This window comes from Ambystoma mexicanum, chromosome 6p (genome assembly GCF_040938575.1).
Source record: "Ambystoma mexicanum isolate Mex_15411 chromosome 6p, UKY_AmexF1_1, whole genome shotgun sequence".
Taxonomy (NCBI): Eukaryota; Metazoa; Chordata; class Amphibia; order Caudata; family Ambystomatidae; genus Ambystoma; species Ambystoma mexicanum.
The window spans coordinates 1,476,380,585-1,476,402,139 of NC_090935.1; the positions used below are offsets into that span (position 1 = coordinate 1,476,380,585).

Consider the following 21,555-nt stretch of genomic DNA (forward strand, 5'->3'; position numbering starts at 1 on the left):
TAATTACTTCTCCATCCATCTCACTACTACACTCCTTCCTCCACTCTATTACTCCCTCGTCCACTCTACTGCTACTTGGATACTCTCCTTTCACTCAGTACATACATTCACAGTAACCCCTTACACTAACTCTCCTAACCCCACTTGCCACACTAACACACACACTCACACTGCAGTACAACTTGTGCTCACTAGCCAATACCTCACTTTCGCCAGAAGTCATCTCCACACTTCACCGCTCTTTCCTGCTGCAGGTCACTTGGTCGTACACCTTGTCCTCCTCTGACCTCACCTGTATAACCTGTAGTGTTCACCTGAATTTCTGGTCTTGCAGTGGTCCCTGAGGATGCCCTCACCTCTCAACAACAGATGTCTAGTGTGCTTCTTACGAAGACAAACGGGATCTACCGGGAGGGATAGGCTTGTTCACCACATACTCTCCCAAGTGTTCTAGTGTTTTCTGTGTCTGATGCACCTCCTGCTGGCAATGGATAGTACTCTGCTCCACTTTAGAAGCTGTGTATGTCTTTTTTCTTGTGCAAGTCTCTGTACAAAATGTCTGTATAAGCAGTTGACTAATTCCTCTATTCTTGCATTTCAGAAGTAGGTGGTGCTCACTGGAGAGTACAAACAGCTCGAGAAATAAGACCAAGTAAGTGCTCCGGACTCTTTTGATTTCAGGTAGATCGAATTTGTGGTATTGAAGAAGTACTCCAGGTCTGCATTATGGTACCACTATTGTTTAATATCTATTTGTCAGATATAGAATCAATACTCAACAAGCCAGGTATCTCTCTACCCAAATTCAGTAATAACCATCTTCCACTGCTAACATACGCTGATGACCTAATCTTAATGCACTGCATAATGATGTGCCTGCAACGCATGTTGGTTACTTTACAACACTATGCCACTCAGAATCATCAATCTATAAATACCAATAGGAACCACATTAGGGAGGAAATAGTGGGTAGATGACAAAGCCCTAGGAGTGGTTAAGCACTATAAATAGTTGGGCCTTGAGATTTTTCTCATCTCTCGAAAAATAGTATTGTTGCAAAGGGTAAATAAAGCTAAATGGCTGGTAGCCTACTTACGAGGTATCGATAATAAATATTGTTCTTATTCTCTAATTCCCATTATCACTTTAAAGGACCAACATTTATTCAAGCAGTGACTTATGGATTGAAGGCCCTTCCAACATTGAGGAGACATTAAACAGTATTGAGGGAAACTTCTGGCAAAAAAAATTAGTGCTGTCGCGGAACATACCAACATCACTATTAGACGTTAAACTTAATTTGCTGACAATGAACACAGTGGTCAGAGATTGTCAGTGTGTTAATTAAAGCTACTCAAGGCACAAAATATATCCTAAAGATAACAACAGAAAAATTAAACTCAAAATGGATGTTGTCCTGCAAAGAGATTAACCAAGGTTTCTTGAGTATGATTGACTATGAATATGCTTAAGAATTACTATAGAGATACATTTAATTCACATGAAAAAAAGACAATCTTTGGGACCGATGTAACAGTTGGTTAATTTTTCAATCTAGGAGGAAGCTCTTAGATTTCTATGTATATCACGCACATGCTGACCAATAGTTAAAAAACATTTGATTTTTCTCTAATACATTTTTATGGCATACCTTTATAAAATTCATATTTAATGCATTGGACTCTCTGGAGGTTATTGGACCTAGACTGGAACTAAACAGGTCTGAACAACAGTGTTGTATATGTAAAACACCCAACATTATAGAAACTTTAAAACATTTATATTTGTACTGCCTAGTTTTGACTCATGACAGAATACGTTTATTACTATTCATTTTATTATGTGCATATGGCATAAATAAACCATAAGCATATCAAAAACATCTAATATAAACTTACACATATCTGAACAAGTTAATACATCATTATCAACATCATAATATATTCATAAACTCAATTAACATTTCCAAATATTACAATCATAAATAGAAAAATGTAACCCAGCACCAAATACCTCGGAAGAACTCTATAACAGAATAAAATCCATTAAATAACAAATAGAAAGGTACAATTGAAATCGCTAGATCATCTCATATATTTCCTCCATACACCTTAATCCTGCTAATGACAGAGAGATTTCTAAACCAACTAAGATCCTGTTCCAAACATACTCATGCTTATAAAATCTTTGATTGGAGAGAAATGTGTTGCAATGCTTGTACCTTATTTTCAGCGTTGCTGTGCATTTCATTAATAAGTGCTCCAATTTTTCCAATTGCTGTCCATCCCCTTGCGAGTGCCCTCTACCTCCATAGTTTGTATTAGGTTAAATCCAATTCTTAAGAATGTAGTCCTTAATTTCGCACAAGGAAACCTGTTAATATATGGCTTTGTTTCATACAATATTTTTTACCACTAAAGCACCCCACCGTAGAGAGTGTAGTTAGTAATTGTCTCTCTCATCCAACACCAATCAGACTCCCAGCAAGCCTTTTTTACCAGCTGTGGACAGGACTCTAGAGAATCAACAGAGCGATCAATTTGGGGCAAGATTACATTACAACCTGCAAACCATTTTGTGAGGCAGGGGACACTCTCATTTTTTATAAAGTGTGTGTACAAGTTGGAATGCAACATGTTCTGATTACTTCTGGGTAAGGTGTCTTCAAGGACAACACCTATAACTATCAATTGCCATAGCAAAATTCTGCCAGTTAATTTCCGCTAAACTGGATTTACAATGATCCAACGATGAATGGCAATTGATAAATTGGGTGGCACCTCCTGAGTACTTATAATAAATAACCTGTATTTTATTATATAATAATAGGGAGTTCATATTTTTATTTGGTATCTTAATACTTTTTACACACAATGATGATGTTTGATTTGAAAAAGGTTTTTTTCGGTGAACTGTATTATGGGCCTTATTGTGTCTCTGGCAGTATCCGCCGGTGGAGTCATTTTTTTACCGGCACCCGGCAATGGGGACCTACCGGGGCATTCCAGCCCCAGCTGACCCGGTAATTCACCATTGCCGGGTGCCAGTAATAATTATCCCCATTCCCATTTGAGCCTCATAGGGCTCAATGGGAATGGGGCAGATGGTAGTACCGGCAACCATTCAGAATGGTGCCGGTGCTACCGTCAGTGTCTACGGGCGGGTGCCGTTCCGCCTGCCAGGTCAGACCTGGAGGGTGGGAGGGCGCCCCCTGGAGCACTCATAGTTTGCCAGTCCGGTAGCAACGGTGAGGCCCTATATGTTGTGAAGTGTATAAGGTTTGATCACAACTGAATTAATACAAAGATTAAAAGTATTCCTAGTATCTGATGTCGGGGTCGCACTGCAGGTGTTCAGGGGTCAGATAAGTGTCCTGGATATTCAGGTGTCAGGTGAGTGCTCCAGGTATTCAGGTGGCAGCTGAGTGCTCTTGGTGTCCAGGAGTCAGATAAGTGTCTCGGGTGCATAGGAGCCAGGTAAGTGTCCTGGATATTCAGGTATCAGGTTAGTGCTAAAAAAAAACAGGAGGTGTCAGGAAATTGCTCGAACAGTGTTCATGTTAGTTCAATTAATGTTGAACACATGCCCCAATGCCACAGGATTTATTGAGCATTTGTAAGGTGCCTATACAGCAAAAAGTCTTTCCGGTCACTACAAGACAAAAAGGGGTGAGGGGGGGGGGGCGGAGGAAAAACAACAATAATGGTCCTACAAGGCCCTGTGACATTCGGATCGTGCAAGTGCAGTAACAAGAAGTGCAGGTGGGAGGGGGCAGATTAGCGTGATGGGATAGGCAGGGAGAAATGCGAGAGAAGGCAGAAGTGCAAGAGACAGGGAGCCCATGGGCTGGGCAAGTGCCCGGGAAACAGGTGTGGGGGTCAACTAGTGCGAGGATAGGGGTGGACCAGACTCAGTAGGCTAGTAAGGGAAGGGTAACCGAGGGCAAGTGCTGGTAAGGGGTGCAGGGAAAGACTGGTCGAAGGAGGGCCTGGCCCCAGTAAGACTCATAAGGGATGCAGGCAACCAGTTGTAGCGGAAGGTGGAGTCTAGCAAGGGAGAGGGAAAGGGAAGGAGTTGGAGAAAAGGAAGGTCTTGAGGAGCTTCCGGAACCTAAGGAAATCCAGCTCAAGTCGGAGAGGGGCATGGAGGCATTCTAGAGGGAGCCTCCTGCTGAGGAAAGAGAGCTACTCCCCACTCTCTGCTTGGAGAAATGTCTGATCTGCAGAGAGTTGGAGCTAGAGGACCAAAGGACTCTATCAGGGAGGTATTTAGGGAGAGAGAGTTGAATGTAGCGAGGTCCCAGGAACCAGAAACCACTGTGGATGATGCAGAGGGTCTTGAATGTGATCCTTGCAACCACCAAAGTTAAAAATGGCTGATGAGATTACAAGTTCCCATGAGAGTTTGAAAATCTGTGATGGCATTACAGCCAGAATGTGCTTCTTTGGTCTTCTTCCAGCTGTGGTCACCTTCCCTTCCTGCAGCCAAACACCAAGCGATTCCAGGGTTCTGATGCCATGTGCGGTTGTGGTTTCCCTGTTAGTGTGTGTGTACATGCGTGCCTGTGTGTGTTCATGTTATATGGACATGACATAATCCACCACTTCCTGTTCCCTTCTGTCCCTTTCATGCTCCCCCTACACTTGTAATTGGTCCCTTCACCATAGCCAATCAAACAGTACCCTGCATACTCTAGGAGTTCTTCCATAGAAAGACATCTTTAAATAAGGGACAACACCTGCCCTCTTTCTCTGCGCCGGCTCGCCCTGTCACACTGATGTCAGCCCAGGGCGTTCTGTATCCATTTACGTTTTAGGAGGTTTTGCTCTGAGTTCCAAGCTGGTGAGAAAAGTCCACCTGGGGGTTTCCTTGCCTTATTACAAAGTCTCTGGTGGGCTGGGGAGAATTGTACAGCTTGCAAAGCATTACCACCTAACTGGAGAGGGTTATGCAGCTTCACTCCGTGCCCACGTAGGTGCCGTTTTGCCAGTCCACTTCCTTCCTAGTTGATCTCTTCATGCCGTTCCAGACTGCTGATAACACTGACCCTTGGGAGGGTTGCTGTCTCTGACTCGAATCAACCATATCCGCTACGCGCATGTGGATCTGGTGTATCTCTCTCTTTCTGGTACTGTTGTTCTCAGCTTGCACTGGTTGTTCTATCTCTAAAGGAAAGAGAAAGAGACTGGCAAGCACTTTGCACATAAGGTAGGGGTTCAGGCAAAGGTGTATTGCAAAACATTACGCTTGCACTGGGGGTATGAATTGGGTCCCTCTCAACTCCCACTGTCCTCCTCAGCGGTAGGACTAACTCTGGATTTCTCCCTGGGGGAGGGGGCTTCGCACCTTGGCTGAGAGGGGTTCCAATCCCCCCTCGACAAGGCCATGGTATGGAACTTGTAGCATACCGCCATCCTTTCCTGTAAGCTCTTCCCCCTCCTCCCTGACCACCGGGGACATAGGGGCAGAAAATCAACATTAGCCTGCTTTGTACTGGCTCAATGTTCTACCTTGAAAGAGAATGTCTGCAAAGCCAAGAACTACCTGAACACTCTTGTGTTAGTGTCCTGGTTCCTTTCCATCCATACCAATGGGGCATTGCGAGTGACAAGTTTGAACTGGTGTACCAGAAGATAGTACTTAAGACTGATCACTTAATCACCAGACATTCTAATTCCATGGCTGGATAGTTTCTTTCCTGAGGAAATAGGTATTTCGGATTGTGTACATGATGCGTTTCTCTGCCGCCTCATGGATTTAGGATAGAACGGGTCCATTGACCAACTAAAGAGGCATCGCTCTATAAGACAAATTCTTTTGAAGAAATTGGCCATAACTAGGACAGGGCTCGACATAAGGCATTCTTGCGCTTTTCAAAGGCTTATTGCGCTTGTGTATCCCGCTTGATGTGGTTAGGTTGGGATTTCATGTGTATGTCCATTAGCAGGGCATTCTGGTCTGAAAAGTTCGAGATAAACCTTAAGTAATACCAGATTAATCCTGAAAATGCCCTCTTTGTCATTGGTAGGAGGACTCTCTTGACTGCTTCCACTTTCACCTACTGAGGTGATACTTGTCTGTTTCACACCTGAAAGTCCAGGTATTTCATGGAAGATTTTGCCAGTTGACATTTATCAAGGTTGGCTTTAAGATTTGCCTGCCAGAGTTGGTCACACATTGCTGCCAGGTGCGTTAGTTGGACTTCCCAGAAGGTACTATGAACAAATATATCATACAGGTATGCAATCGCAAAGTCTTTCCAGGGGGCCCGGACTGAGTTCATTGAAGGGATACTCTAATAGAAAATGTTATTTCAAAAATAGATAGGCCACATTAAAATAAAAAAAATCGCATCCTCCGTTTTAAAACTTCCAATGTAAAATTTTGAGCTATTCAAGCTCAAAATTCGAAAAAGCAAGCACAGGGGAGCCGCCATTTTGTGAAATGTAGGCCCTCTTCTGCTGGCTTTTGCTTTTGCGGCACTAATGAAGGAAAAGCCAGCCAGCTGTAGTAAACAAAGTCTACCGCTGGGTGGCTTTCCCTTCATTAGTGCCGGGACTCGGAGGAAGCGGACCGGAGACCAGAGCAGGAAAGCTGCAGTTGAATCTCGGGTAAGTGCTATTTTTTTTACAAAAAGTAAGCACTAGCTGCGTTTTTTTTCTAAGTTTTCCGGGCTGGAGGAGCCCGGAAAACTTAGAAATAAAACCGCAGCTTTAAAAACGTTGTATTTATGTTTGCGGTCGCTTTTGAAGCGACCGCAAACATAAATACAACGTTATTGTGTTGGAAAACGCTGCGTTTTTAAAACCGCAGCGTTTTCCAACACAACCGTGTTGTGTCTGCCTGAATCTGCTTTTCCATTTGGGGCTCTCGGGCTCCCCACGGGGAGCCCGGGAGCCCCAAATGGAAAAGCAGATTCAGGCAGACACAACGCGGCATGGCGGAAAACAACCGCGTTGTGTCTGCCTGAATCTGCTTTTCCATTTGGGGCTCTCGGGCTCCCCACGGGGAGCCCGAGAGCCCCAAATGGAAAAGCAGATTCAGGCAGACAACGTAGCATTTCCCATTTGGGGCTCTCGGGCTCCCCGTGGGGAGCCCGAGAGCCCCAAATGGGAAATCAGCTGCAGGTAGAAACACTACGCGGCATGTAAACACAACCGCGTAGTGTTTCTACCTGCAGGTGATTTCCCATTTGGGGCTCTCGGGCTCCCCACGGGGAGCCCGAGAGCCCCAAATGGGAAATCAGCTGCAGGTAGAAACACTACGCAGCATGTAAACATAACCGCGTGTGTTTCTGCCTGCTGTGGCTTTCACTTTGGGTCTCCGGTGCTCCCCTGGGAGCACCGGAGACCCAAAGTGATAGCCACAGCAGGCAGAAACACACGCGGTTGTGTTGGAAAACGCTGCAGTTTTTCTTTCCAAGTTTCTCAGGCTCCTCCGAGCCGGAGGAGCCTGAGAAACTTGGAACGAAAAACCGCAGCGTTTTCCACCACAATAACGTTGTATTTATGTTTGCGGTCGCTTCAAAAGCGACCGCAAACATAAATACGACGTTTTTAAAGCTGCGGTTTTATTTCTAAGTTTTCCGGGCTCCTCCAGCCCAGAAAACTTCGAAAAAAAACCGCAGCTAGTGCTTATTTTTTGTAAAAAAAAATAGCACTTACCGAGATTCAGCTGCAGCTTTCCTGCTCTGGTCTCCGGTCCACGTCCTCCGAGTCCCGGCACTAATGAAGGGAAAGCCACCCAGCGGTAGACTTTGTTTACTACAGCTGGCTGGCTTTTCCTTCATTAGTGCCGCAAAAGCAAAAGCCAGCACAGGAGGGCCTACATTTCACAAAATGGCGGCTCCCCTGTGCTTGCTTTTTCGAATTTTGAGCTTGAATAGCTCAAAAGTTTACATAGGAAGTTTTAAAACGGAGGATGCGATTTTTTTTATTTTAATGTGGCCTATCTATTTTTGAAATAAAATTTTTTACTAGAGTATGCCTTTAACTGTTGGAAGGTGGCCGATCTGCTGTGTATCTTAAAGGAAAGCACATCCTTCTGGTCTTTTACTCGTCCACCTCTTCCTCCTCTGACCTCAACCGAATAACCCAGAAAAATCTGTCCTTTTCTGTCCCTGTTATGCCCCTGCTCCACTTGCCATTGGTCACCCCTCCCTAGCCAGTCTAACTGTGCCTCCCGATGAGATTTTCCAGTGTGGGAAAACATGGCTCACCAACTTTCTCCGAAAGGCTTACCGGTACACTGATGGCGGTACAGGCCGTTGTGTGTCCATGACTGTTGTACGGGGTTTGGCTCCTAGTTCCCGCTTGCGACTATTGGCCACTTGTGGGTCCCAGCCCTGTTGCAAAGTCCTTGATGGTTTAGGGAGTAACATAATTGCTGCGGATCATTGACGCTGGCGCTGGTTAGCATTAAGCGGCTTAATTACCCGCTGCGTAGCTGCTTTACCTGTCAACTCCCTTCCTGTTGGATGTCTTCGTTCTGTCGTGTGTCCCTTTAGAAATACCCCAGCCAGCCAGAGCTCTGAGCTTAAAGGGGGGGCTTCCGCCAGCTCCCAGCTTAGCTGAGAGTAAGATCTAGTGCTCTGTTATGTGGCAGTGAAGCTACCAGCCACTGAGTAGAACCCAGAGAAAGTCTCCTCTCGTCTTTGTGCAGTGCGATTTCGTACTTGCTACAATGAGAATTATTTACATGGGCGTAGAAGTGATGTCAAATAGGCAAGGTACCTTTGCTCCTTATTTCTATAAATACCAGACTGTTCCCAGGTTTTCGATTTGACCATTTACCAGAGATCAGCATTAACACAACCCGTTACCAGAGACATTGTGGACAACATAAAATCATGTCAGATAGAAATGCTATTAACTGCGCTCACCAACCCATGTTTCGTCAACCCTTCTTCTGCATCTGCTCTGCTTACTGAACCTGCCACCGGGCCCCTTTTCTCTAGACAAAATTGTCTTACCTTGAGCCCTTGGGGATCACTAGGAGTCATGTCCGGCGGCTCCCAAGTTTTCACTGCAGGGCAGCAGCAATCCGATGTCAGCAGCCCCAATTTGTCATGGAAATAATCACCACTGACTTAATGATCCAACCTTCAGGTAGGTTGGTAAGCGTCTTTAATGGAACTCAGCAAATTAGCATACATGCAATTCACAAGACAGAGCATGAAAACCAATGGTCGAACTGATACGGTGCAGCAACCCCCTACCCAGACTTACATGGCTTTTATACTTGTCATGTCACATAGTTGTTCCATGTAATTGGTGGGCCATCCATCTTTCAATGACAACAGTATACAATGTTTCAGGGTTGGTTCAACCTGTACTACATGAGTCTCATTCAAAACGTTTTAATTGTTGTTTTTCACATAATTATGTCTCTTTTATTGTCAACGGCAAGTGTTGGTGATGTGCCACAACTGTTGCTTTACAATGGAAGTAGTTTCTGTTGAATTGATTAGATTCTTGGCTACAATAAGCAGGAAGCAAGCCTCTGGTGTGTTGGGGAGGTCTATGCCCATCACCTTCCAAAGGAGCTGGACTATATCCCCCCGTAGGTTTGTAGTTCGGATCAATGCCACCAGATAGGTCTGACACCCCGCAACACCTCCAACAGAGCCCTGATGTGTTATTAGAAATGTGTGCCTCCCTATCAGGGGTAATATACCATTGTTTGACCATCTTAAATTGTTATTCCATGTACTGGGAACTAACAATTGATTGGCAGCACCCCTCCCATACCCAGGTCCACTTCTCCTGTGGGAGAGCATCCGTCAGATCCCTGTGCCAAGCCATTGTGTAAGAGAGAAAGCCATCAGTAATGTTTGTGATTATGGGATTAGGCACCTCGAAAGCTGTAAGCGGCCTGGCCACTGCTGTTTTATTATCACCATGTATTACCCAATGTCTAATCTGATAATAAAAGAAATATTCACTCTCACTGAGACCAAAGGTCTCCTTGCATGAATCGAACAACCTGATTTGCCCTATCTTAAATAGGTGTGTCAAGAATGTGCATCCTCCGTCTATTCATGACTTAAGGGCCCCACTCTGGTATGCTGGAGAAAAATGTGGCTTAAAATGTAAGATGTTGCGGGCCGGTGGTAGGGGGACAGCCCCAATCTCTCAGTCACACAATCCCAAACTTGCAGAGTAGTTTTAGTGGTAGGGAGTTCATACATTACAGGGGTCTATCCCTACGAGTGATCCAGGGCATGTTAATAAGAGGTCTGTCAGTCACTTTTTCTAAGAGCTGCCAACATTTGGGCGGATTCCGGTCAATCCAATCCTTTAGGATTATCAGCTGAGAGACTTTGTGGCATCGGTTTTGCCATATATATGCCAGTAGATCTCGCTACAGCTTTCACAATATCTATTTTGCGACTGAGACCGGCAGTTCCTGAAAAAGATATAGGGCCTCATTACAAGTTCGGCGGTAGCCTTGCTGGTAAAACCGGCAGGTTGCCTCCGAACGTGTACATTTTTCCGGCGCCTGCCAATGGGGAAATACAGGGCCATTACAGCCCTGGCGGACCCTGTATTTCCCCATTGCGAGGCGCCACAATGTTTTACTCCCCATTCCCATTTGAGTCCCATTGGACTCAATGGTAACAGGGAGGCCGGTACAACCGCCAGGTCTGTGTTACGCTCACCTGGTTCCCACAGGGGCGTCGGTCGGACCCGGACGGCTGCAGTCTCCGCCAACGTGATGAGTAGTGCAGAGATGACTGACTGGACTGGCCCTCCTAATCTTGTCTGCTTGACCCGTAGAAATATTCTCCTGCAAATGGAGAGATGGATTTAGACACCCGTGGATTCAAGTGTAGGCACCCCCACTGTCTTCACCACTAATCACCTCCGAAGTGGCCTCTCAGCAATCTCACCTTATATTCTTGAAAGATGAGCTCTCCATCCTGTGTGGATTGCAGGGGCGCGTTGATGCCAGTTACTTCACTGGTTTGAAGGCGTGGGAGAGTTCAGGAGAGTATTGACTCTGAGGCTCCTGGCGCGGACCAGTAAGTATCAAGTTCATAGAGTTCAATATTTCCGATGTTCACTCTTGTCCCCCCTTCCTTCCTTGTCTTGTAGCTGAATTTGTGAGAAGATGCTCTCGTGGCAGCTGGTGGCACTCAGGTAAGAGTCTGTATTACCTTACGCTGTCCGATAAATGTTGCACCTGTTTAACATGTTGTTTTGTCTCTCTTTGCAGGTGCGGCACATGAAGATGTGGAGAGTTACAGTATAATGCCTCCGGTGGTAAATCAGATAAGTCTATGGTGGTAAGAGTTATATTTGTTGGTTTTCTCGGCTCACCTTGTTGTTTTCTTTTGTCCCCCAGGAGCCGGAGTTCGGCGAAGAAGTGATGGAGGCAGCGCCGAATTGAAAGATGCTTTGAGGACCGGTGAGTATGGCGCGGCGCTGCAGCTGGAGATGCGACGCGTACAGAAAGGATGTTCTTTCCAGGTCCAGAGGCGAGATGGATCCAGAATCAGGTGAGGAATTCGAAATAAGCTTGTTTTCTAACCTTGTTCCTTTCTTTCCTATTTGTTTTAGGAGCTCCGGATTCGAGGCGGGCGTGGCAGAAGACTGGATGCTGACTGCAGGCATGGTGAGCGGTACGCTGCTGGATGCAGCATAACGCGAAGCATGTGCTGCTGTTCGGGCGTGGTTAAAAAGCCTCCAAAGTAGTTCCAGGTAAGAAGTTCCCCAGAACCACGCCCAAGTAAAAAATAGTCCCTGTAATAAAATAGTCCCATCCAGGCCTCACGTTGGCTTGGATTAACTAGCAGCATGGTCTGCATCAGGTAAGTAAAGTCTATGGTGCCAGGACTGATTTCTATGATGAGTCGGGGCTGTTGGGGTTTTAATAGGGATCTGGATGCCTGCTCCCGGAGCTGATGGGCTTGGTCCTGATGCCCGGGGTTAGGCATCATGACAGTCTGACCTGGCAGGTGGGAAGGCACCCGCAAGCAGAACTCTTAGTTTTCAGGTCCGGAAACAACAGTAACGGCAACCTTACCGGTACCGTTGTTACCGGACCGGCAAACTTGTAATGAGGCCCATAGTAACCTAGGTAAAATGTTCCTTTTGATAGAGGCGATTCTACCAAACTAAGATATGACCTCTAGACTCTGTTTCCTAAGGCCGGCGGATTGTTAAAGGGGCGGGTAGTGGCCCCATATAACGTGGAGTGGCAAGGTGTATGTCGAACCCCCAGATCTTTACTGCTGTGTGTGGCCCACTTGAAGGAGGATATTCCTAATGTATTGTGTCCTCCCATGGATTCCTCATCTTTAATATACCGATATCCTGCTTGCAGTTTTGGAAACCTTTTGACAGCAGAGGGATCAGTGCATCATTGGGTTGGTACAAATAGCATGCACTGCGCCCACTGCCTCAGTTCTGTTTTTTCTGCATTCACAACACGCTTCAGAACGGTTCTACTCGCTTAAGCAATTCTTACTTTACGTTTCTACTGCGTAGTTACTATTTCTTTGAATATGTCTACTCCGAAAACAGGGTTTAAGAGGCGTGCATACTGTGATTCAAAAATGGTGTCTCAGTAAGGCGCTTCTGTCAGTCAATGAATAGCAAGGCCCTGATGTAGAGGAAGTCTAAAGTTCCCTTGGTCAGTCAGTATCAAAATCCCTGTCCTCTACTCCATCAAAGAGGAAATCCTCTAAATATAGGAGTTTTAGTGATAAATTACATCAGAGGCCTAAAATAAAGCTCCAAATGTTGCAAGCAATCAAGTTGCGATTCGAGTCACCTGTCATTTTCGTCTTCTCGAGAAAAAAAATCCACAGAAATGTCATCATTCTTTTTCATCTGATTCCTCCCCTGACAGAAGACATGTACATTTTCCCAACAAATCTGCCTAAGCAGCAGATTGGGAAGAATTCTGTTTTAAGATTATGGATGACTTTTCAAAGATGGACCATCCCAATCCCTCGAAAGAGCCAAAAAAGGCTAACAAACCCACTGCGCCTTCAAAAGCCAGCAGGGAATCGTCAATGGATTCGACCCACTCGCCCAAAAGCCCATGTCTGAAATCCTCTTCGATGCCTACACGAGTGGCGGCGACTGCAAAGGGTGCATCTAAGCCAAATCCTTCTACATCATCATTATCGATGGGCTCGACATCGTAGTCTTCGATGTCTAAACCATCTACATCATCCTCAGATCCATCTTTGAGTTTTCCTTTTGAAGAGGAGGAAGAAGATGAGGACGTTGTACCTTTTGGGTATGAATGTCTTCGTACACCCATTGTCCCAGAGGAACTCCTTTTTGAGGAATATCACATAGAAGGCTTGGCTGCGTGCCTTAAGGAAGCCAGTGGCTTAGACACTTCTACAGAAGTGGAATTTATCTCATCTGAAACAAGTGCTGCATCCAGGACTGTGTTGAACAGAGGAACTGAGTATTTTGGTTGGGGAGGTCTACAGGGGACATTATTGTGTATTCTTCATGAACAAACCAAAGGGTACCGTTGGAAGCAGTTAAAGTATGATTCAAAAAGCATTCAGCATAAAGACATGCAAAGAGCTTAATCATCTAATTCCTAGTGTACATGATATGAATATTAGTTCATAGTACAACAAATGACGCAAAAAATTGACCATGAAATGAAAACAATTATTTGTTTTTATTATTCAAAAAGTCAAAAATGGGTACTTGGCACAATTCTTAAAGAAACCAAAGCTTGAGAATGTACACAAATACAGAAAGAGAACAGACTAAATAAGTACAAAGGTATATATAGACATGATCACAATGTTAATATCACAAAGGTATATTTAGACATAATCACAATGAAAATACTGCAAGCTTGTAAGTACTAGGACCAAACAAAAACGTGAAAAATGAAAAACAGAGAAAAGGGTTGTCAGTAAACAAATTTGAGTGGTGCAATTAATCTTGCACAGGAACTAACTTGCCCTAACTCAAGTGAGTACAAATCACAAGGTAGGTGTTGCTACATGAATTTAGAAACACTTAGTTATTCAGATGAAAAACATTCAACCAATGTTAATTTATTAGAACTGGATTTCAAATGTGTTTTGAAATAAGCCAGTTTATTGGGACTAGAATAGAAACATAATTAAAATTGGTTCAACGCCATCCGCCATTGCAATAAAATAGATTTACATATAGTTCAAACTCAGCGTGAACAGCAGAAATGGTGTTTCGGCGGCATGTTCTATAAGCAACCGCCTTCTTCAGGACAAAATATCTATTATCAGCCCCTAGGATGATAAAATCAAATATACAGGTTGATTGCTAAATAATCAGGAAACAAACATGGACCTCCAATATCCAGAAATCTTAATACCAATATCATGTACAGTGTCGAAAGAAGGGGGGTTCTCAATACACTGCGTGACAAGAAGCATCTCCAAAGTGTGCAACTGCCCACCTGAAAAAAACGTAGTGCCCAGAGTCTGCCAGTGTCCCGTCACCAGAAGAAACTCAATCTGCAAAAAGAGTGAAAAAGGGACACAGAGCAATCAAAGAGATGATGAGACTAGAAGTGTAGAAGAAAAGAAAAGAGGCCCTTGTTCAGGGTGCACCCTATGTATCTACTGTGAGGAAAGGCTGATGTCTTGGGGGGGGCAAAAAACATGAGCGGTATTAGCTGGGTTCTGACACGTAGTATCCTTGTAAGGCCGTGTCTAGGACCACTGATAGCGTAGGAGTGGAACGGAAGTCCTCAAAAGAGAATACGCTCCTGTGTGGCTTTAAGCAGGAAACGTAATGGCTAACAAGCTGTCGAAAAGGTAAGTAAAAGAACCATCACTGCCCAAGTTAAGCATAACGGCAGATGCCATTCATACAAACATGCTACCACTAGTTTTACCTGTGGTACCACAACATAACATGGAGTGGGAGACAATTTCGAAGGAAGAGAACCAGTGCTCAGTGCCGACTGTTAGGGACTGAGCAGGACCTGTATGTTTTCGTGCAGCGTCTGTACATAAGGCAGTTTCAGGAGAAGTTTAACTGCCAAGTAGGTGCTGTAGCTGCAACAGGAAAAAAATGCAGCTAAGTTACAGACCATACGGATAAACTCCTACACCAGGTGGGAGGTAGTTTAAAAAAAACATACAAGTTATTATCGTCTGGTCCTAGGATATCCTTGACAAAGGTCCACCCAAAGAACCTGTACTGCCTTTCCATTATGCACTTAAAAACACAATTTTGGAAAATTGCCAGAAAGCTGATACCACTCTGAGCTGTTGATCCTGAATTTCTCTCCAGGCACACTACCCTTGAGAGTTTAGTGGTACAGGCGGCTACTTCCACTTCTAAAGCTGCTGCCAATTGATTCATCCCAGCTGACAGGGGTTACAAGAAGTATGACATGCTGGCAAAAAGGGTGTTCTCTGCTGGGAGTATGACACTCAAGGCCATTAATGCGTCTTGTGCATTAGCAATGTACACACTTATTCACTTTGTTGAATGTAGTCCCCCAAGCAGCCGACAACACCCCTGAAGGGGAAATAAGGGATGGCTTCAACAACATTATTAATAATGGCAAGGAAGCAGCATGCCAATCTCTTCAATTAGGTTTGGATGCATCTGACTGTGTTGGCCACTCCATTGGATCAAGTGCAGTCATGAGGAGGTTTGCATGGCTACGCAAATCTGGATTTTCTCCCGTTATCTAGTCTAGACTTCTAGACATGCCCTTAGATGGGTCAAACCTCTTTGGGGCAAAGGCTGATGACAGCTTAGTGAAGCTCCAAGGTTCTAAGGCAGCTGCAAAATCCTTGCGGGCAGCCATCTGTCAGCCTTAACAGCAGCATCCACCCTCTCAAAGTTGGAGAGGGCGGACCTTTCATTTCTACTCTTCCTTTGGACAAAGGGGTAGAGGCCAGCCTGTCCAAACAGGGAAAAGGAGTTGTCTACATGGTTCTAGAGGTCATGGAGGAAGAACAGCTCAGGCAGTCACCTCCTCATTATCCTCTGCCATAGCCACAGCCCCAAAACCACTCTGAATGCTTCACTCAAAAGCCTCCAGCGGGAGGCAGGTTGACTCAGCATCAAGAAGAGAGGCAGATTACTTCACTTGGGTGCTGCAGACAGTGCTGCGAGGGCAAAGCCCTCGCAGGACAAGGCTGCAGTGTTGAGCAACGCAGGTGTGCAGGAGACGCTGCCCGATTACACGTAGCATGCAATGCTATGTCTACACTTCCGAGCCTTTAAGAACTGAGGTTCAAACCCTCAGTTGCAAAGCCCTTACAGGACAATGCTGCAGTGTTGAGTGATGCAGGTGTTTGGCAGCGAATGGGTAGCGGTGCAGATTGTGAGTGTGGACGTCTTCACCCTCCTTTCTGCGGCCACAAGGTAAGAAGGTGCTGTGAGAGTTAGCACTGCTACACGCCACAAACCCCCCCTGACCTTGTGCCCCCTCTCCTTGCACACGCATTGTTTCCCCTGCAACCTGTCCTTGCTCCCCCGCCCCGCGACTGCCCCTCTCCCCTGCCGATGTGCGCTCCCTCACATCTTAAGCCGTCTTCGCTCCCTAGCAAATTAGGCCGCGTGCGCTCCCTCGCAACACAGGCCTCGTGCGCTTCTCCGCTACTTAGGCCATGTGCTTTCCCTCTTAACTCAGACCACGTGCGCTGCTTCGCTACTTGACCGCGTGCGCTCTCTCACATCTTATGCTCTTTGCGGCTGTGCTTCCCCTCGCAACTGTTCTGCGCTCACCTGGCATAGCGATCCCATCCTGCTTGCCCCCCCACATAACCTGTCCCTGTTCCCCCGACCTAGAGCTCCCTTCAGCGCTGCTCCTCGGCATTCCTGACCCGACCCCTCCTCTCCTTCCACTCAGGCTCACTCAGCCGCTTCCAGCGCATTGTCCCCTACCTGGCTCTCTCATCCTTACGCCCATTCGCTCTCTGACTTTTGTATTGTCATTCTATTGGGATGTTTCCCTGGTCATTCTATTGTGTTGTATTCTCTATTGTATTGTCATTCCATTGCATTGCCTGGATTCCCTCCACTTCTAGGTTTCCTTGGATTACCAGTGGTTTGTGTATTGTGCCTGTTGGGTTACTACTGGTATTCCATACGTGCAGTATTTCCTTACCTCCTTACGTCTAGGTTACCTTAGACTACCAGTGCGTGTGTGTTGTGCTTTGTTGGGATACTACTGTTATTCCACATGTGCCATATAGCCTGCATTCTCTTCTTCCCATTAGCGTACTTTGATCACCAGGGATTTTCTGTACTGTTCCCGACATTGTTGCTTGCATTGTCTCTCCACCCTCGTTAGGACCTTGCTATGTCCCAGTGTTTCTTGTTCTGTGGTCTACTACCTGCTCCCCCTCTCTGTTTGTGTCCCTCCATGTGTCCCACTCCTGTCTGACCCTGTGTGTAAGCCCCCCTGATGGGGCTCCCCCGCAACCCCCTACTTTCCGCTCGCACCCTCTCTGGTGCTCTCTGTTTCCCCTATCTTCTCTAACTGCTATTCTATCGACTATCCTATCCCTCTCACTAAGTATGGCAGGAAGAAGCTCAAAAGGGACATCCTGGTCTCCAACCGAGGCCTCCTTATCGCTGATACTTACACCAGTACCCCCCCACAGGTCTCTGTTCTCTCTCCTTTTTCCTCTTCTCCCATTAATGATGGCACCCGGTGGGAGGCTCTCCTGGACCCCTTCCATCATTAATGTCCACTTAAATGGTACTGTCTTGGTCCAGGGAACTCACGCCAATCTCCTCCCTTTCGTTAGATGCATCCCGCGCCTTCCTTTTGTCTCCTGCTATTCCTACTTACCCCTCTCTGGCTCCTCTGCCGCCTCCTTCCCCCACCATCTCTCCAGCACCCTGCGCTGCTTCTTTGGCCGCCCTGTTGCCTCCTTCCTCAGCCACCTCTCTGGCACTCTCTTCTTCCTCTCTGAATACCCTGCCATATCTTCCTTCTTCCTCTGCCCATTCTCGAGCACCTCTAATATTTCCACAGAGCGTACCTCATGCCTGTACCCCTACACAGAAGTCCTGCAAAGGTGACAATTTGTCCCACATCGCTGCTCTTAACTCTTGCTCCACTGTCAAACACTCCTCTGACATCTGACATCTCCTGGACGATCTTGATTTGGGTATACTCAGTCTCACCGAGACTTGGTTCACGCCCAGCTCTGTCACAAGTTTTGACACTCTTCTTCCTGATGGCTACAAGATCCTCTCCGAACCCAGAACCAACCAACCGGGATGTGGAGTAGCCCTGATTTTTCCAGAGTGGATCCCTGCCTCTGTCAATCCAGCGCAGGACTCCTCCTCCTTTGAATGCCCTGTCTGCAGGCTTTCTATCTCTCCTGGCCTCTCTCTCACTGTGGCCACTATCTCCAGGCCACCTGACCAGGTCACCTTCTTCCTCTCTGAGTGGGCTGACCTCTCCTCCTCCCTCCTTGCCTCTACCTCTCAACTTTTCCTCCTCGAAGACCTGAACATCCACCTGGATGCTACTAGCGCTTAATCAGGGCTCTTTTGCAATATCTGCAACTCTCTCTTTCTCTCTATTCTTCCCTCTGGCCCGACTCACTCTGCAGGGCACACCCTGGATGTTCTGATCTGCTCAGACCTCCTACTCTCCAAACCTCTCACCACTCCTTTGTCTTGGAGTGACCACTTTCTTCTTTCCTCCCACCTTTCTCTCCCTACCCCTCAGGTTAAGCTGACCCCAGCACTACCATCGACATTCTCGGTCATACGGCCCATGAAGCGTGTGTCAGTTGAGCCTTTCACTGACACATTCTCTCACCCTCCTACACCTTTGGCTGACTCACACTTTGACACAGCCCTCTCTATCCTTTATCTCTCTATGTCTAACATTCTTTATGTCCTTGCCCCTATAATGAGGATCTGTTTGAAGCCTGCATCCAAGTGCAACTCTTGGCATGATTCAGACCTCGGCACCCTTAAGCGCAAGTGTAGGGTGGCTTAGAGGAAGTGGAGAGCACCCTCTGACAAACTGGCCTGCCGCCTGCTCCAAAGGCATTACAGACTCTCTGTCCTCTCGAAGAAGAGAGCCTCCATTCAAGCCCACATCTCGGCGGCCTCTAACAACACGGTCGAACCTTTCAAAATCTGCATGGAGCTGGCCGGTCCCATTGCAGTCTCAACCTCTCCTGTTCCCTCCCAGGCCCTCTGCACAGCTCTAGCTTCTCATTTCACCACTAAAACTCAGGACATCCTGTCCACTCTCTCCTCCTCTCCCTACTCTTCCTCTCCCTCTACCACCCCAGGACCCTCTTCTGCCGTTTCTCCTACTCCTTTCTCTTCCTTTCCCCTGTTCACCCCTGACAAGGTTTCTATACAAGTCCGATCTATGAAAGTCTCATCAAAGCAGGTGCTTCCCCTGCTCTCCCAGGACCATCAAGGACCACATCGACACTCTTTCTCCAGCCTTGGCTGATTTCTGCAATCTCTCCTTTGCCACTGGAACCTTGCCTTCCCCCCTTAATCACTCCCTTGCGCACACCTTCTTAAGAAGCCCTCTGCCGATCCTTCCTCTCCGGCAAACTATCGCCGATCTCCATCACTCCTTTCCTGAGCAAACTCTTGGAAAAGCTGGCCATTTCCCAGTTTAATCTACATATGGAATCTGCTGGTTGTCTCCATGACCACCAGTCTGGCTTCAGAGAAGCCAGAAGCATAGAAACTGCTCTCTTGAAGAGTTGCTCTCTAATCTTGACTCTAACCTTCCTTCTGTCCTCTTTCTCCTTGATCTATCCTGTGCTTTCGACACAGTCAACCATGCCATCCTGCTCAATTGCCTCCGTAACAACCTGGGTATCTCTGGTCAGGCTCTGGCCTGGTTGACCTCCTTTCTCACTGATCGACCCTCCCAGTTCCAACTTGGGTCTTTCCTCTCTTCTATCTCTCTTTCTACTTGTGGTGTTACCCAGGGATCTATCCTCTCCCCCTGGCTTTTCAACCACTATCTGGCACCTCTTGCCCACTGCAGCTCTACCTTCTGCTCTAACTTTCAGTGTTATGCGGATGACACCCAGCTCTCCTTCAGGCTCCATTCAGACACCTCTGCTTCTTCTCTCATACCAGATTGCCTGTCCTTAATTCAGGAATGGTGTGCCTCCAACTGAATGAACAACAAAATAAATCCAAGCATCTAATAGCAGAGTGTGTATAACTGAAATGACATACCCAGCAGGCAAATTGCCCATGTACACATATTTCAATGGAACATGACATTATGAAAACAGCCTTCTAAACAGAGTGGAATGTCCAAGTAGCAATCTATATATCTTTAAAAAATATGTGCCCTAAGATCCCATTTTCTTATCTTTTACAACATTTCTAACTGTGAATACGCCAAAGTGTACGCATGGCAGTGTTCAATTATTCCTTTGATCTAATACATCTAGGACACTGTCTGTTCCATTCTGTATAGTTCAAGAAATCATGCTCTGAGTCTAGTTTATTTTTCAAAACAATTAAGTTCCATTGTGCGGCTGGCGCTGCCATTTCTGTAACTCTCTCTCTGTGCACGATTTTGCAGTACATGGAAGTGCGTGTAAACAGACTACACGCCTGCACAAATTGGGCCGTTTTATGTTCATTTAAATCGGCGGAGAATAGGTCTCCGACTGCAGAGATGTTTTGAAGGGACTCACCCACCCTGTGCTGAGATCAATTTGAGACGAGCTTCACCGACCAAAAGCACCTGTTTAAAAAGAAAAACGCTCTTCAAGGTTCATGCATTCCCACCTGAATTCCTTTATGCGCTACAGAGAGCCTTTACCAATGAATGGATGAATGGATGGATGGACGGCATAGGTTGGTGTATATAATAATGGATCCCTGGATCCATGGATTGGCAGACGGGAGTTGGGCGAGCTGGGGGTTTGTGACAAAGAATCTCCATATCAGAGTTTATTACACAACTTCTAGCCGGCCTCCTAGTAATTCCTAAGACTAACTCAGTCAGGTTAGGCGGATCATCATTCTCAGCCCTCGCCCCAACCCTGTGGAACTCGCTCCCACCCCACATCCACCAACTGAGGATTTAACGTCCTTCCGCAAACTACTGAAAACCTGGCTCTTACCCTAAAACCAACCGGTTTTCCAAACCAGCATCATCACAATAACACCGACCCAACAAACTACCTGAAGCGAGAAATTGACAGCTAATAAACTCGAATGTAAACTAGAAAGACAAACAGAACTAAACGAGTAATGTAGATCAAAACAGCGAAGTGGATAATAGGAATAAATCATTGGGAAAGTAATGAGACCTAAACTGATGAAATGGACATAATGAATGAGGAGGGAACGTAGTGAATGACATAGATGAAATAGTTAGAATGGATGAAGCATATAGAACAGATGAATGCACTAAGTGGAAGAGTGCATGAGTGGAAGAACAGACGACTACAAAGATCAAATGAGTGTGGAGATCGGATGGAATAGATGAACATACTAAAGCCAATGAGTGTGTAGAGCGGTTGGGTGTGTAGAGCGGACCAGCATGTAGAGTTGATGAGAACGTGTAGAGTTGATGAGTACGTAAATACAGAGAAG

The 21,555-nt window shown here is 46.2% G+C and overlaps 1 protein-coding gene across 1 annotated transcript in view; it reads left to right on the plus strand.

Moving 5' to 3' along the window:
* Nucleotides 1-21,555, plus strand: part of LOC138511068 (uncharacterized) — a 3,073,423-nt gene that overhangs the window by 517,058 nt on the left and 2,534,810 nt on the right. Inside the window, exon 5 of the mRNA XM_069626568.1 lies at nt 602-652. Within this exon, the coding sequence (XP_069482669.1) occupies nt 602-652 (51 nt within the window). The remainder of the gene's footprint in view (nt 1-601; nt 653-21,555) is intronic.